This window comes from Salvelinus namaycush, chromosome 33 (assembly GCF_016432855.1).
Source record: "Salvelinus namaycush isolate Seneca chromosome 33, SaNama_1.0, whole genome shotgun sequence".
NCBI lineage: Eukaryota > Metazoa > Chordata > Actinopteri > Salmoniformes > Salmonidae > Salvelinus > Salvelinus namaycush.
The window spans coordinates 22819909-22837436 of NC_052339.1; the positions used below are offsets into that span (position 1 = coordinate 22819909).

The 17528-nt window shown below is 43.2% G+C and overlaps 1 protein-coding gene and 1 non-coding gene across 2 annotated transcripts; one reads left to right on the top strand and one right to left on the bottom strand.

The window, feature by feature from the left end:
- Positions 1 to 7228: 7228 nt before the first annotated feature.
- LOC120027711 (dnaJ homolog subfamily C member 5-like) lies at positions 7229 to 11770 on the top strand. Its single transcript, XM_038972700.1, has 4 exons — positions 7229 to 7335; positions 9277 to 9490; positions 9677 to 9851; positions 11060 to 11770. The coding sequence occupies exons 1-4, from the start codon at positions 7229 to 7231 to the stop codon at positions 11146 to 11148; spliced, it is 585 nt and encodes a 194-aa protein (XP_038828628.1). The 3' UTR covers positions 11149 to 11770.
- A 107-nt stretch (positions 11771 to 11877) lies between these two features.
- trnay-gua lies at positions 11878 to 11963 on the bottom strand. The gene is given in 2 exon segments: positions 11878 to 11913; positions 11927 to 11963. It is a non-coding gene; the product is annotated as a tRNA-Tyr (tRNA).
- Positions 11964 to 17528: the final 5565 nt, after the last annotated feature.

Below are 17528 nucleotides of genomic sequence, written 5' to 3' on the forward strand. Positions count from 1 at the left end.
CCTACTGGGACGAGTCTCCCCTCTCCTACTGGGACGAGTCTTCCCTCTCCTACTGGGACGAGTCTTCCCTCTCCTACTGGGACGAGTCTTCCCTCTCCTACTGGGACGAGTCTTCCCTCTCCTACTGGGACGAGTCTTCCCTCTCCTACTGGGACGAGTCTTCCCTCTCCTACTGGGACGAGTCTTCCCTCTCCTACTGGGACGAGTCTTCCCTCTCCTACTGGGACGAGTCTTCCCTCTCCTACTGGGACGAGTCTTCCCTCTCCTACTGGGACGAGTCTTCCCTCTCCTACTGGGACGAGTCTTCCCTCTCCTACTGGGACGAGTCTTCCCTCTCCTACTGGGACGAGTCTTCCCTCTCCTACTGGGACGAGTCTTCCCTCTCCTACTGGGACGAGTCTTCCCTCTCCTACTGGGACGAGTCTTCCCTCTCCTACTGGGACAAGTCTTCCCTCTCCTACTGGGACAAGTCTTCCCTCTCCTACTGGGACAAGTCTTCCCTCTCCTACTGGGACAAGTCTTCCCTCTCCTACTGGGACAAGTCTTCCCTCTCCTACTGGGACAAGTCTTCCCTCTCCTACTGGGACAAGTCTTCCCTCTCCTACTGGGACAAGTCTTCCCTCTCCTACTGGGACAAGTCTTCCCTCTCCTACTGGGACAAGTCTTCCCTCTCCTACTGGGACAAGTCTTCCCTCTCCTACTGGGACAAGTCTTCCCTCTCCTACTGGGACAAGTCTTCCCTCTCCTACTGGGACAAGTCTTCCCTCTCCTACTGGGACAAGTCTTCCCTCTCCTACTGGGACAAGTCTTCCCTCTCCTACTGGGACAAGTCTTCCCTCTCCTACTGGGACAAGTCTTCCCTCTCCTACTGGGACAAGTCTTCCCTCTCCTACTGGGACAAGTCTTCCCTCTCCTACTGGGACAAGTCTTCCCTCTCCTACTGGGACAAGTCTTCCCTCTCCTACTGGGACAAGTCTTCCCTCTCCTACTGGGACAAGTCTTCCCTCTGTAGTGCTGATCTCTTCACATGAAACCTAAATCTGATGCAAATCATCATTTCAAGTAACCCCACTTAACACTACAACGAGCCTGTAGCTCGTTGTAAGAGCCCAACAGCACACAGCCACCCATTACAAATGAACTGTGGCCCACTCCAGAGAAACAAGGGGCAAACACGACCCAGGAGCACAATGGACCCTACAGTGCATTTGTACACAGGGCCATCTGATCTAGCACCCTGCTGACTATGGTCTTCTCACAGGGGGCATAGAACTAGAATGAGCAGAAGGGACATCCCCCGTTCAAAGCAACGTTACATGGTGTAACATGGCAGCCATTTGGAATATTCAACTAACTAATGCTCATCGCATCAGAAAACTGAGCGGGACTTTATCCGTTCTAGTAACAAATTCTATGCTAGGGGGTCGGGACTCCGGTGGTCCTTCAGTGGGGAGGGTCTGTGAAGCATGGTCCATCAGAGACCAGTGCACTAGAATGTGAGCCCACACAACCGGACCCGCTACTATCCCACAATGCACCCTAACACACACCACTTCTACAAGGATGATGGAACACAAAGTGCCCGGAGTGATGGATGGATGTAGCTTGTCTGGTTGATCTATCCCTGCGCACATTCCACAACACCTGACAGAAAATCATTTATCCTGAGAGCCAGAGAAAGGTGGGCTCAGAGAGGGGCTGTATATCTGTCAATGAGTGTGATTTGAAAGCAGACACACGTGGGTGGTTATGTGAAGCAGTGGACTTGACAAAAGACTAATGGATTGCCCACCGAAGACGGATGGGACCCGAACACAAAACACACGTCTCACTGCCTGGTTAATGTGTTACAATGCCATGGGAGTTCAATTGGGGGAGGGGGCTGACTTGAACAAAAGTGCAATGTATAACTATTCTGTAGGATGACTATGAACTACTAAACATGATACAAGTTGGCATCATCATCATCATTAGTTGATTACTTTAGTCATGTGTTATCAGTTCCAGGACTTACCAAATTGAAAATATATTAATATAATAATGTTATAATGACAAAGATATTGGCTTCCTTGCACCAAACTTTGCATCAAACGATACTGAAACTCATAGGCATAAGCGACATTGCACAACTATGCCATTAATAGGCCTACTGTGCAATTGGAGGATAAGAACTAAAGGAATAGGTTATCCAATGCGGCTCAATATTTTAACGCGAGTCTGTTAACGTGTCTAGATTGGAACACACTACAAAGTAAACAGGCAACACATTCCTTGGCGCACACATTGTAACAACTGGTAGGAGACAGTTGTTGCAACAATAACAATACAGACAATGTTCACGATACTGTACAGTTATGTGTATGTGCAGAATTGGAACGTGACTGCATTAACTGATCAAGGAGAACGGTTCATGTTGTACAGGTTCAGGGTGACATTGCAAATTGATACCACCTGCAGGATTCCCATACGACTCATGAATCTGAAAGAAGCGATTCAACAGCTGGTTATTAGGTAGTTCATGACATTTGTCATCAACTTGATTATGTAGTGTCAATATGGCGTGCAGAAACCGTGTATTTGAAACCGAAACAGGTCAAATAATTAGGTAGTACCTGAGACAGCTGTCTTGGATCAGGAGCGCCGAAGAGAGACGAGCTGGAGCTGAAACTGATGGCTCCTCTCCGGCTGAGGACATGCTTAGGAACCGGCCTGTCTAGAGGCAAAACCGGCAGCTGATAACATACTTCCATTGAACAAAGTCAGAGCTGGATCCAGATCAAAATTCAAATTTAAAAAATGTAATAAACAGAAATGAATTGATAGAATGGAAAATGAAATGCAGGAAACGAATAGGGTTGATTGCAGAGCGGTATCCCTCCTTTGTGGGGGGATCAGTTGTAATGCTTCAGCAGTAAGGTAGGCTACTTGTTCTTGTTCTAGGCGACTTTAAACTTGACAAAATCGCCGTCATTGATACATTGTCTATGTTTCTCGTCTCATTTGGTCCCATTCTATTCGGATTATTTTCATGCTGCTCATTCGCTCCTTATTCCACACAGATTTGGGCCCTCAAAAGACGAGGCCTCTATTTTCTGCATCTTTATAAAAACGCGTACTCATTTTTTGTCCAAAACTCCTCAGACGTGATCCATCTCAAAATCTAAACAAAAGGAACGAACGACCCCTCAAAACACGACAGCTACCGATATACAGCACTGGTGGATGAAGTGAAAGGAATCCTACGAGGTAAATATTGGAGAAGTTGCCTTTACAGTGGTTTGGTGGTATTCATTTAACGTGCCAGAAGAAACATTATCAATATGTATTCGGTCTTTTTTCACAATACAAGTATAAATAGTACCCGTAATTGACCACACTTCTGTCTCACTCAATGCAGCACTGTGTAATTTCAACAGAAAGTGGCTGGCTCAAGGGGAAACCCGACGTCAATCTCACTCAAATGTCGGCGTCCGGCAAACAATATTAAGTGCAACGACAAAGCAAAAATGTGAATCAAGGTAAATGTATCTCTTTTAACTACCTAGCTAGCTATCTTCCTTCCTTTAAAAAAACGTTAGTCTGCTCTCGAACACACCACCTGCCAGAGATGGAACCGTTCGAGCGACCGCATAACGCCCTTGTGCAATTTATCCAATTGCAGCATGGCTACTAATGTCACATCTATAGTGATTGGACAATGGCATAGACTTCGTTTGCAACAAGCTACGCTATTGGCTAGACGTCCAGGGCGATCCCCCGATACTGATTTGAGCAGTCGTTCACGGACGGCGCGGATCTCCACAAGGGTATTCCAGCACAATGGGGTTTGCCCTAGAGCAGTCCACATCATTGTATGTGATTACCTTTCTTGCGTGAGTCATCCAGTTGTAGCGTACTTGAGAAGTGGGACTCAAGTTTTCAATGTGAGGCTATGGTGGAATTTAGTGGAATACACTTCCAGTATACAAAAGTAATGTTTTTTAATGATCTGTTTATAAAAGCTAAAGGGTGTCTGATAGCTCAGACTAATATAATACAAGTCAAGAAGAGGCTACTTACATCTGAAATGACTTGTATCGATCTTTACTGACCACCCCACCTTCATTGATAGCCTGGCTAGCTATGCACACTTTGGCACATGTAACCTTTATTTAACTAGTCAAGTCGATTAAGAACACATTCTTATTTACAATGACGGCCTACATCAGCCAAACCCGGACTACGCTGGGCCAATTGTGCACCGCCCTATGGTAGCCCCAATCACATCCGGTTGTGATACAGCCTGCATTCGAATCAGCGTGTCTTTAGTTACGCCTCTAGCACTGACATAACATGGAATACAAGGAATGGAGTGGAATATTAGCTAAACAGACTGGCAACCACCCACTGGGCACACACTGGTTGAATCAACATGGTTTCCACGCCATTTCAACTGACGCAGTAGGAAGGAGAACTTCCCACAGATGTATCTGCAAGAGAGAGAGAGAACAGAACTCATACTCCGCCTGTCCTGCATCAATGTCAGGCTGACCTATATCCATTACTAACACCTATTACCTGCAGACAGTGGCTATTGTCCAGTAGGTCTCTATTGTCAGGTCGTGTGAGTAGTAGGCTAGACCTAAATAATACCTTCTTTCCATGAAGTCAAGGAACAAACCATTCCATTCCAGAATTCTCCCCTGAAAACACTGTTCTAAGAACCACCTCTACATACATTCTTACTCAACTTTTTTTTCTGTCTTATGCAGGAGAACTGGTGGCTGAGGTGTACCATGGCAACAGTCAGGCTGAATGCCAGTTGAGGGGCATAATGAGTACCCCTCTGGCCTCTCCTCCACTACATCCCTCCCTCCCTCTCTTCTACGGCACTCTCAATGCAATTCCACACAATCACACTCCTTGGGAGGTTCTGCGTCTTTTCCAGGCAACTGAAGCAACAGTGTGCCACATCACTCCACCAGCCAGTCACTCACCCTCAGCGAAGACTAGGCACATGATAGTAGAACCCCATATCAACCTTAGCAAAGGACAAACCAATCCAGACCCATTAGATTAGACTAGATATCGACTGGTGACGTTCTAACGGGTCAGAATGACTGGGCCTAGCTGTGGTGATTAATAAACTGCATTTTTCATACACATTTCAAAAAGTGTAGTTGAGGTTGGTGTTTATTTGGTATTTTTTACTAAATGTTTTCAACAAACCACTTGATCACTCTAAAATTACATAAGTGTGTGCATGCATGTGTGTGTATGTGTACACACTCCCATGAGTGTGACTGTCTGTGGGAAAGGGTAGGAAAACATTTGTTAATTAATTCCTCCAACAGTTCCTTTATAGCACACACATATTGGTCCCTAGGCAGATATGCTCAGCTGCATCAGGCACCCGGCAAGCCCAGGGGGCGCGGAGTATAGAGCATGGAGTCCAGGGACAGGTTAGCTGCATACCTGCTGATTCTCCAAGCAGCTACAAGTATCTTGTTGCAATTCCCCCACACCTCCCACCCCCTCCTCCTTTGTCTGTGACAGCCTTTAGGGAACCAGAGGAGTCGCTAGCACTAATTGATGATACAGTGGGGCCCTCTGGATAAGAGCGACTGACTATTGGCAAAAAGTGGCATTCCTTATATAACATGTTCAGATGTAATAAGCCCACACGTTTAATTTGACTAGACTTGAACAATAAACATGACTGTTTTTTATCAGGAAATGAACCGTCAATAAAATTTGAATCCAATCCTTCATGCCAATCTGTGGTTTTCTATGGACTTTCAACACCATAAACAATAAATTACAACTGTGATATGCCACTCCTTGAAAGAATAACTGGTCTAAATGATTAGACTTTACCCGATCTAACTTTACCCGATCTTTACCCGATCTAAATGATTAGATATCAAATCAAATTGCATTGGTCACATACACATAATTAGGTGATGATATTGCGGATGTAGCGAAATGCTTGTAAAACAATAAGCGTTCTGGGCTAATAATGTAAAAAATAACACACAAAAAAACAAAATACTGCAAAGTTACTTAGTGAACTAGAACCAGAGCTGCCATGTCTGTCGGCGCCATCTTGCCTTTTACTATTGCTATCATTAGTCTTTATATACACTGAGCTGAGGTGAAAACTATTTATATTGTTACGGTAAACTTTGAGTCCACCTGCAAACCCTTTATGGAGTTACGTGTTTACCTCTGGTCATGTTCATCTGTAAAATCTGCATGTATGTATTGCCATCTTGTGGAAGAAGAGTATTCATGCAGGGGGGGGGGGGGGGGGGGGGGGGAATTATCTTACCTTTCTTCTATATTCCAGTAGGCGGTGCTCTTGTGTCACTGAATACAGAGGTCTTGTGAAAACCATGGTGGAACCCTATCGAGCCTACTGAACAGATAGTATACTAAAAAGCACAACATTACGTTAAATATTTTACCTTATCTTTCCCCATCCTCTCAGACAGTCATCAACCGGTTGACACCATTACTATTCCACCCAAACACCTCAGTATCCTGCAGTATAGTAGACCTACATCCGAGTCCCCTTTAAACCCCAACCCAACATCCAGGTAACAATGTTAGGGCCACTGGCGGCGAGGCCTGCTGAAATGTGAGCCCATGACTATCTGCCTGTATGTTTTATTCATCTCATCTGCTGATCTAGTCCTCCACAGAGCAGACACCTGACTCCACTGACCTGTCTGTCTCTCACAGGGACGACTGAAGCACTGGAGCTGACGGCCTGGACAGAGGAACAGGTAGGAGGAGAGGAACGGGAAAGTCAGAGACAGAGATAGGAATAACTGTGGACAAATGCAGAGGATGTGTTTGGCAAAAATGTATCTTAAGTCTTTTGAGTTCTGTTGTTTGGTTTTTGAGGTCTTAGTCCATGTTTCAACAGTAAGGCGACAGGTTCTCTCATTTTGGTGTTCTCTGATGAATTTGGACAATGTATTTAGTGACTCTTGGAACAAATAGAGTGTTGAAGATAAAACATAGTGAGGGAGAGTTTGGGAAACAATTGAACTGTAGGTTCCCTGTGGGAATTTTTTTTAATTAATATTTACAACAGTTCTATCAATAATGAATAGAGATGCTGTGTGAACAGTATACAATTACTGGCAGATCAGGGGATCAGCTGAACAACCGCACAGTCAACATCAGGTATCATATGAAAATCATTGTGGTTGATGTGTTGTGCAGGTAATGGTGAGAAAAGATGTCAGAGCAAAGGCAACGTTCCCTGTCCACCTCAGGAGAGGCCCTCTATCTGGTCCTGGGCCTCGACAAGACCTGTACACCAGATGACATCAAGAAGTCCTACAGGTACACACACACACACAAAAACATCACACACACACAAAATCCTTGCTCCTTGTGTGTTTGTGCATGTGCAACCCATTTAAAGATTTAGTTGTTGCCTTGAAGCGAGGACCCACCATTTGGAGTCATTGGCTTTGTAGAGTAACATATAACCTGATGCCTCAATGGAGAAACTGGACTGCATATTACATCACTGACAACAACCCTTCAGCATGTTGACTCTTATAAAAAGTTTCATCCATATAACTGGAAATACTGTAATGCTGTTGGATTTTGGTTTGTAAGCAAAGATCCTTTTCTTCATCGACGCAGGTTATACATTGATCTGTAACCATGCACAAACAAACGTCATGTAACAACCAATGTCTATGGAGGTCAGAGGGAATCATTTTAATGGGATGTTTTTCAGGAGAAATGTGGCACAGATGTAGAAAAATAATAACTTTGTGAGACAGAGTGACTGACTGCTACAAGACCTTTTAGAATCACAGCAAGTGATTGTCAGACAGCTGCATGAATACAATATGACTTCCATAAAACTAAAATATTAATACTACAGAACAGATGGTACCCCTCGTACTCAGTTCATATCAAGAGTGTGTGTGTGTGTGTGTGTGTGTGTGTGTGTGTGTGTGTGTGTGTGTGTGTGTGTGTGTGTGTGTGTGTGTGTGTGTGTGTGTGTGTGTGTGTGTGTGTGTGTGTGTGTGTGTGTGTGTGTGTGTGTGTGTGTCCCACACACAAGCGTGGGTGTACTTGGAAGCTTGTCACAACCTGTTGGGAATTGTATGACCCTAGCATTATTGCAGCAGACAAATTGCTATATACCCACTCAACAAGTAGTACCTCAACCTTATAATAAAATAGCAGGACAGACTTCCTATAATATGGAGAGCTGCTGATAAAACTCACTGGTCTCAGTACTCAACTTTAATATGGTTATTGTGCAATAATGTTAGTATGAAAGGAACCTTTGATGCTTAGACCTAATCCAAATCAATTGTCTTAACCCAAGCCGTTATCAATTATATTTAGTAATGTAATTCTACATTTGAATGTTGATTTTGTTTAAGATAACTCTTTTATCCTATAACCTACATTTCAGTCAAAATATGCCTGTCAAGCCCTCGTTCATACATTGACTTCTCTCTCATTTCACCAATACATTTCCATTATGTAGTAAGGCATTCCAACATGTAGTAAGTCAGAATCTAATGACTTATAATATAAATTCACTTCAGACTTCGAGTCATACAGATGCCATCACAATTAGTAGTTCTTAATTAATTGCACTTTCAGGAACCATCCAATGGTTAGCGTTTGAACAGCCCTTGTTTGTGGTTAATGAATATGTAATCATAGCAGCATTTTCAGAGCCTCTTGGCTTCATTAAAAATAAACAAGCAGACGTGCTTCAGAGCGTCATGAAATGTTGATGAGAAATTATAATTTACAGCAAAAAAAGAGAGTGAGAAAAAAAATTATTATGTAAAAGTGACTGTAGTTATATTTATTTCATGGTGTCTGTCAACCAAGGGTTCCAATGGACCTAATGCCAAAAAACGAACAACTGCAGTTGAAGCCAAAATGGCAAACTGGTACACCATGTATAGTACTGGGCACCAGCATTTAGCTCAGTGTTTCAGTTATATACCGTAGGTTAAATATTTACATATTCTGTAGCCTGACTTAAGATTTTTAATTGTACTATACATGCTATTACACATTTCTGGGGTTATTGAACTAATATACCAATGCCTGGCAGATGGGTGTGAGGGAGCAGGCTTCTAACCCCACCTAATGGGAGATAATACTGCTGCCTCTTACTGAACGCATTAGATAAGACCATTAAATAACAAGACCGTAACAATGAAAACAACATTTCTGTTAGCTAAGCCTTTCAGATTGCATCATCTTTTCAATTTCGTAATATTTTTTACTATTTAGAAAACTTGCTTTGAAATATCATCCAGACAAGAACCCAGAGAACCCGAACGCCACAGATAAATTCAAGGAGCTCAACAATGCCCACTCCGTGCTGTCAGATGCCTCCAAGAGGAACATCTACGACAGCTATGGCTCCCTCGGTCTGTACGTGGCACAGCAGTTTGGAGAGGAGAACGTCAATGCTTATTTCATGCTCTCCAGTTGGTGGGCAAAGGTGGGTTTGTGTGTGTGTGTGTGTGTGTGTGTGTGTGTGTGTGTGTGTGTGTGTGTGTGTGTGTGTGTGTGTGTGTGTGTGTGTGTGTGTGTGTGTGTGTGTGTGTGTGTGTGTGTGTGTGTGTGAAAAAGGAAAGTCTATGTTCATGTGTTAATAGTGAATGGTTTATGTCCATCCTCCACACAGGGTCTGTTTGCGGTCTGCGGCGTGCTAACAGGCTGCTACTTCTGCTGCTGCCTGTGCTGCTGTTTCAACTGCTGCTGTGGGAAGTGTAAACCCAAAACTCCTGGAGAGGAGGACCCCGACACCTACGTGTCCCCTGAAGACCTGGAGGAGCAGATCCGCACAGACATGGAGACAGGTGAGCAAATCAAATAACATTGTCACGTGCCAAATACAACAGGTGTAGACTTTACTGTGAAACGAGCCCTTTCCCAACAATGCAAAGTTAAAATGGTCAGGGTGTTGTAACAAAGAGATAAGGTGAGCCCCACTGAGAAGGATGAAGTTTCCCGTTGACACTGATCTGAGGTCAGTGTTGCATTTCACATTCCTAATGGCTAAGGTTAGGACTCTAGGATGGTAAGCTGATCCTAGATCTGTGTCTAAAGGCAACTTCTACCATGAGCAAGCCTCACACACTATCTCTCACTGCTTCAGAATTAGCCTATAGCTCGCAGTTTTATTATCCATCTGTTGAAACAACAACAGCAGCAACCTCCTTAATAAGCTCTGCCTACATCACTCTCCTACCGTATCAATACTACCTCATCTATTAATGGAAAAGCATTTGATGCTGCAAAGTGACTTTGATGCTAGGGCACAAAGACAGTGGAATGGCACAGACGAACTTTAAATATGTTTTCTCAAACACACCAAGTCAGCCAGTTAATGAAAATAAATATACTTGATATATTTGTGCCAGATGTTTGGATATGATAAATTGCTCTGGTGCCAGTTAGCTGTGGGAGGTGGGGTGTGTGTTTTTCCCCATGTCTCTGCAGTTCTCAGATACAACTGATAATTACTGCCTCTGAGTCACGTCTCTAAATGTGTTTCCATAGCAGTTATTTTGAGCCCCATCTCACGATTAAAGGGAAACAATGGCCTTGGTTTCAGGCACTCACTGCAAAGTCTCAGTCCCCATGGGAGGATGATGAGAAGGCCTACTCATGTGTTTGGCTTCAGAACACATTGCTTATGAATATGAATAGGACCTCCTACTGTAGGCATAGCCCATGGTAATTGAACTGATTAACGGGGACTTTACAACCAAAGTTGTAAAACTGCCCTTCAAGCCAGCCAGGCTGACATAGTGTGCCCAGTCTGTGGTGCCAAAAGGACAACCGGCAGCAGGAGGTAAGAGGCTTGACACAGGTAGCCGTCACCCCCTCACAACAGGACAGTCAAGACATCCCCCAGTCTCAACAGGATCAGCTATACTATAGATAGTGTCCTAGGCCTATTTTTAGGAACATTTTGGAGGATATGACATATTTTATTAGTTCTGTGCAACATACTGCAACAACGTAAACGGATGCACTGATGAGTTGATCTTACCTTCTCCAGACGCTGACGACGTCCCCATAATACAGCAGCCAACCAATGCAAGCGAGAGGACCGGGTTGATTGGTGACGGACGACGGGCCTATACCTAACACAACTGAGAAGAAAGATCGGAGGACTGGTGATGTCATAGGGATTCCAGAACTGGCTTTAAATACGTGTATTTGAGTATTTGTTATTTGAATACTTATTTTCAATGTATTTTAGTATTTTCAAATAATGTGGCCCGAATCAACTACAACTAAGTATTTGAAAGTGTTTTCAAATAATTTCCTATAAATAGCCTACTATTTAACTTGTTTCAAAAACAATTTTCAAATACCTGGGTTAAACGCATGGGAGTGTATTTCAGTCATTTTATTTCAGTATTTTCAAATACATTACAATATTCAACTACTTGTCTTTTCAAATAAGACATATCTACTTACTTCCAAATGTATTTGAAAGTAATTTAAACACCCTAAATAGTATTTGAACCCAGGTCTGAGGGGATTCATTCCTTGACCTGGTAGATCCCAAAAGGGTTCCAATTACATTCCACCCCTTGACTACACTTTGTAAATTCTGAATGAGTGTTAGTTTGTGTGCATTGTGTTTTGTGTTTGTTTGTTATTTATTCTGAACAAAATACAAAGTATCCCTAGAATTGTGCATTTAAAAGTGTGGCTGTGAAAGAATTGAGAGATGTCAGTATTTTGTCATGTGAGCAATAAAGACTGCCCTTTTTGAAATGTTACTTTAGCATCTATTTTTTAAACCACATTGCCAGTTTTTCAAACATGTAAAAAGGAGTTTCATAAATCAGGTAAGAAAAAATGTCCTCCTTCGAGCCGGATTTGAACCAGCGACCTAAGGATCGCTATTTAACCTCTACAGTCCTCCGCTCTACCAACTGAGCTATCGAAGGGGATACATGCAAAAACGCCACAGTGGGCAATTTATACGTTAAGATGCTTCTCTGGCTGGCATTCTAGTTAAGTTGTGTAGTTTACTTTCTGTCATTAATTAATTTGGGTTAAATAAAATATATTATTAGACTACATTTTTCAATCACAAAATTGTTTATTTGACCTAATTTTAGCAGTCACATATTTAAATGAAGTATAAAAACAAACGAGCTATCTAGCTATGCACATAGGTAGTTACAGTAACTGTTAGCTAGCTAGCCAACGACTTTCAAACGCATTTGACACACTTAGCTAGCTTGCACAGAGTTCTCTTTGTAGCTAGCTAGCATGAGTCAAGTCGAAGATAATGTGGCCATGTGTAACCTAAAAGTATGCTAGCTGTAACAATAATTTACCATTGTCAATGCCTACATTTTCCATAGAAGCTAGCTAGCAACACCGTTACTCTGTGAGCCAGAGACTGCTAGTGCCACATATGTGAAGCTAGCCACAATAAGAATTAACCACAATAGTGGAATTTTCGGTTCGCCTTGAAAATAAAAGTCCCTTATTGAAAGTAATGCAAATGCATACTACACTGCAAAAAAAGCAAACTTAACACGTGTAAATATTTGTATCAACATAACAAGATTCAACAACTGAGACATAAACTGAACAAGTTCCACAGACATGTGACTAACAGAAATGGAATAATGTGTCCCTGAACAAAGGGGGGTCAAAATCAAAAGTAACAGTCAGTATCTGGTGTGGCCACCAGCTGCATTAAGTACTGCAGTGCATCTCCTCCTTATGGACTGCGCCAGTTCTTGCTGTGAGATGTTACCCCACTTTTCCACCAAGGCACCTGCAAGTTCCCGGACATTTCTGGGGGAAATGGCCCTAGCCCTCACCCTCCGATCCAACAGGTCCCAGACGTGCTCAATGGGATTGAGATCCGGGCTCTTCGCTGGCCATGGCAGAACACTGACATTCCTGTCTTGCAGGAAATCATGCACAGAACGAGCAGTATGGCTGGTGGCATTGTCATGCTGGAGGGTCATGTCAGGATGAGCCTGCAGGAAGGGTACCACATGAGGGAGGAGGATGTCTTCCCTGTAACATACAGCATTGAGATTTCCTGCAATGACAACAAGCTCAGTCCGGTGACACTGTGACTCACCGCCCCAGACCATGACGGACCCTCCACCTCCAAATTGATCCTGCTCCAGAGTACAGGCCTTGGTGTAACGCTCATTCCTTCGACGATAAACGCGAATCCGACCATCACCCCTGGTGAGACAAAACTGCGACTCGTCAGTGAAGAGCACTTTTTCCCAGTCCTGTCTGGTCCAGCGACGGTGGGTTTGTGCCCATAGGCAACGTTGTTGCCGGTGATGTCTGGTGAGGACCTGTCTTACAACAGGCCTACAAGCCCTCAGTCCAGCCTCTTGCGGACAGTCTGAGCACTGATGGAGGGATTGTGCGTTCCTGGTGTAACTCGGGCAGTTGTTGTTGCCATCCGTTGCCATCCTGTACCTGTCCCGCAGGTGTTATGTTAGGATGAACCGATCCTGTGCAGGTGTTGTTACATGTGGTCTGCCACTGCGAGGACGATCAGCTGTCCGTCCTGTCTCCCTGTAGCGCTGTCTTAGGTGTCTCACAGTACGGACATTGCAATTTATTGCCCTGGCCACATCTGCAGTCCTCATGCCTCCTTGCAGCATGCCTAAGGCATGTTCACGCAGATGAGCAGGGACCCTGGGCATCTTTCTTTTGGTGTTTTTCAGAGTCAGTAGAACGGCCTCTTTAGTGTCCTAAATTTTCATAACTGTGACCTTAATTGCCTACCGTCTGTAAGCTGTTAGTGTCTTAAAGACCGTTCCACAGGTGCATGTTCATTAATTGTTTATGGTTCATTGAACAAGCATGGGAAACAGTGTTTAAACCCTTTACAATGAAGATCTTTGAAGTTATTTGGATTTTTACGAATTATCTTTGAAAGACAGGGTCGTGGAAAAGGTTTCTTTATTTTATGAGTTTATTACAAACAGTCGTGGAAAAAGTACCCAATTGTCATACTTGAGTAAAAGTAAAGATACTTCAATAGAAAATTACTCAAGTAAAAGTGAAAGTCACCCAGTAAAATCCTACTTCAGTAAAAGTCTAAACGTATTTGGTTTTAAATATACTTAAATATCAAAAGTAAATGGAATTGCTCAAATATATTTATGTATCAAAATGAAAAGTATAAATAATTTCAAATTCCTTATATTAAGCAAACCAGACGGCACATTTTCTTGTTTTTTAAATTTACAGATAGCCAGGGGCACGCTTGAAACACTCAGACATAATTTACATTATTTATGTAGTTTACAAACAAAGCATGTGTTTAGTGAGTCTGCCAGATCAGAGGCAGTAGGGATGACCAGGGATGTTCTCTTGATAAGTGTGTGAAATAGACCATTTTCCTGTCCTGCGAAGCATTCAAGTAGTACTTTCAAGTATTTTTACTTGAGTACTTTACACCACCGATTACAAATAGTGGAATCATGTCATATTTGGACTAAATAATCATTAACAAGATAGGAATGTTGTTATAAAAATGCAACAAAAGACAATAATTAGTTAATTTCACACTAAAAAAGTAAAATATGAGCTACAACACAATATTTGCGTAATCTCTTCACAGTTGTGTTCTGTGGGTGTCACTGAGTAGACTGATACACCATTTCATTCATCCACAATTCACAGTTAAGGCTGTGCAGTGTAATTTGAATGTCAATATGCACAATAGGCTGACTGGGGAGGTGATTTCCCACAGTCAAAGTCCCGTAATAACAGCTACAGCGCTAATATTTGTGTAAACTCTTCACAGCTGTGTTCTCTAGGTGTCTCTGAGAAGACTGATACTTAATTGATCCTCAATCCTGTACAGTGCAATATGAATGTCCAATACACATATAGTAGGTTGACTGTTAAGCTTAATGTGGCTCATTTCACAGTGGTTTCAGAGTCCTGAGCTATGATGCTAATATTTGTGTATTCTCTTCACAGTTGTGTTCTGTGGGTGTTACTAAGTAGACTGATACCCAATTTCATTGATCCACAACCCATAGGTAAGGCTGCACCCTGCAGGTGATTTCCCGGGCCCGGTTCCATAACGGGGAAGAAGAGGGCTTAGCCCCATCAGTTGAAACTTGTGCTCCTCGGTTTTATGTTCTTATATATTAAAAAAAAAAAGCAAAAAAGTTCAAATGATTGAGTGACAGGTTGACGCAAAATCTGTATCTCCGCTGTGCTGTGTCAGCCCAATGGACAGAGGGCGCCACGATGTGTGTAGGGAGCTATGGAAAGCCACTGTGGCGGTTAGGTATGATTCCATTGGGTTTCCATAAAAAGCAGGAAAAAATGCTTCTCATCTGTGAGAAGTGAATAATGTGATATGCCTTCGCCTGTAATATTTTATTTTGATTCATAAGGGCGGTGTCAAGTTTACCGTTGAAGCTGCTTCACTCAACTCTGCATCAAACCCCACCACTACGAACTTTAATTAGCTTCTTAGCTTGCTGTAAAAAGCGTTGGTCTTATTAGGCTTGTCTATTTAGCTCGAACCAGCTAATCTGCCACTGCCACGATGGATATCAGAAATTGGCTTCTCCAAAGTACCCAAACAAAGCCTGGCTCCTGTCTCAGTGCTTGTTAAAAGTTGTGACAGCATTGTGAAGTTCCTCTCTGACACCAAATGCATGTGTTCGTACTACACAGAAGTAAAACTCGAGGCTACAGGGCTGCTGAAGGCAGTGACAGACCCGGCTTTAAGTTTAAAGCCACCATGGCGCACAGAATCCTCAGTCTTCTCAACCCTCCAAACAAATTGCTCAAGGCAAAAGCAATAGATCTTTACACTGGAGTCAAAGTTGTCCGTAGTGCATTTGAGTGCGCCGAGAAGACATTTGGGCGCAGTTCCGTGCCAATGGCACTGACGCACCACCAGTTCCAAGCAAATAACAAAGTTATGTATGTATAAATATCCAGCAATACGTGGTGGACAGTACAGTAGGCCAGGAGGACAGAGGAGAAGAGACTGAGTGTAAAAGACTGTTCTTGGATGCTGTCATTGGTGAAATGTCAGAATGATTCAGCGAATGCAACAGCCAACTGGTGGAGGCCCTGTGTGCCCTTGACCCAGAGAGCCATGACTTTCTAGATGTAAAAAAGGTTGGCGAAAGCACTACTGGATCAAAGCAAAACACATTTGGTGGAAGCTTGGAAGCTGAGTTTAATGTCGCTCGCCAGTTTTTGCAGACTGAAATCGCCCGCACCTGGTTCAATTAGGTCAAATGGACACCACTAGATATCCTGCAACGATTCTCTGGGCCTCTCTCCACTATGCCGACCATGCTTACTGCACTGACACATGGATTGACTTTTGGTGCGTCCACAGCTACATGCGAGAACAAATTTTCCACTTTGACAAACGTGTTCAGTCGGCACAGATGAAGCATGGGGATCTTACAAGAAGATTTCGGGGAGAATTGAATGATCGATTACTCAGGAAGTTCCACAGAGCATCAAGGAGGCTGCAACTCTTCTGAAAAAAAAATCTAGTAGTTAAAAAAAATATTTGGTCATATCCAATTAAGATGTTGTCTCATCGCTGCAACTTGGGAGAGGCGAAGGTCAAGTCATGCGTCCTCTGATACATGACCCACCAAACCGTGCTCCTTAACACCCACCCACACCAATGTGCCGGAGGAAACACCATTCAACTGATGACAAGGTCAGCCTGCAGGCACCCAGGCCACCACAAGGAGTCACTAGAGCACTATGAGCCAAACCCTCCCCTAACCCGGACAACACTGGGCCAATTGTGCACTGCCCTATGGGACTTCCAGGTCAAGGCCAGTTGTGACACAGCCCGGGATCAAACCCAGGTCTGTATTTACGCCTCAAGCACTGTGATGCAGTGCCTTAGACTGCTGTGCCACTCGGGAGGCCATCTGGTTTGTTTTTATAAAAATCATGGGTGGTTTAGCCATTGGCGTCATTTCATCAAAAACCTAGGGTATGGAATGACGCCAATGGCTATATCACCCATGATTTTAGGCTGTAGGCTGTAGGCTATGTTTTGGTTATTTGATCTCCATTCACCTTTTGTTTACTGTATTTGTTACTGTAAATGTAACTAGCCCAAATATAGATTTTTCCATGCCATTATTGATCTGTTATTGTGTTTACTAGGCCTACTTGGTATAGCTGTTTTGTTTTGTTCGCATTAATTCGTTCTCATTCGCAGTCGTGTCAGTATTCTAAGCCAAATTATTATCCAGTAATTTTGTTTGCATGCATTAATAACTAGGCTACTACTTTCAGCATTTAGTTTGCATTATTTTGGTAAGACAGCTGTGTGTACGGCTGCATTCACATAGGCTGTCAGTAATACTCTAGGTGAATTACCCTATCTATCTTGTAGCCTAAATTCATTACCAAAACGTACTTTAGTGTGTAGGGTACTATCCATTGTACTGATACAGCGCAGCGGAGTTAAGCTACAGATTTAGCGCCAGTGTCACTTCAAAAGCACT

Bases quoted from the DNA above. Each gene is read 5' to 3' on its own strand.
- LOC120027711 (XM_038972700.1), top strand. From the start codon at position 7,229: ATGTCAGAGCAAAGGCAACGTTCCCTGTCCACCTCAGGAGAGGCCCTC. The intron at 7,336-9,276 runs GTACACACACAC...TTTACTATTTAG, and splicing joins GACATCAAGAAGTCCTACAG to AAAACTTGCTTTGAAATATC. The intron at 9,491-9,676 runs GTGGGTTTGTGT...TCCTCCACACAG, and splicing joins TCTCCAGTTGGTGGGCAAAG to GGTCTGTTTGCGGTCTGCGG.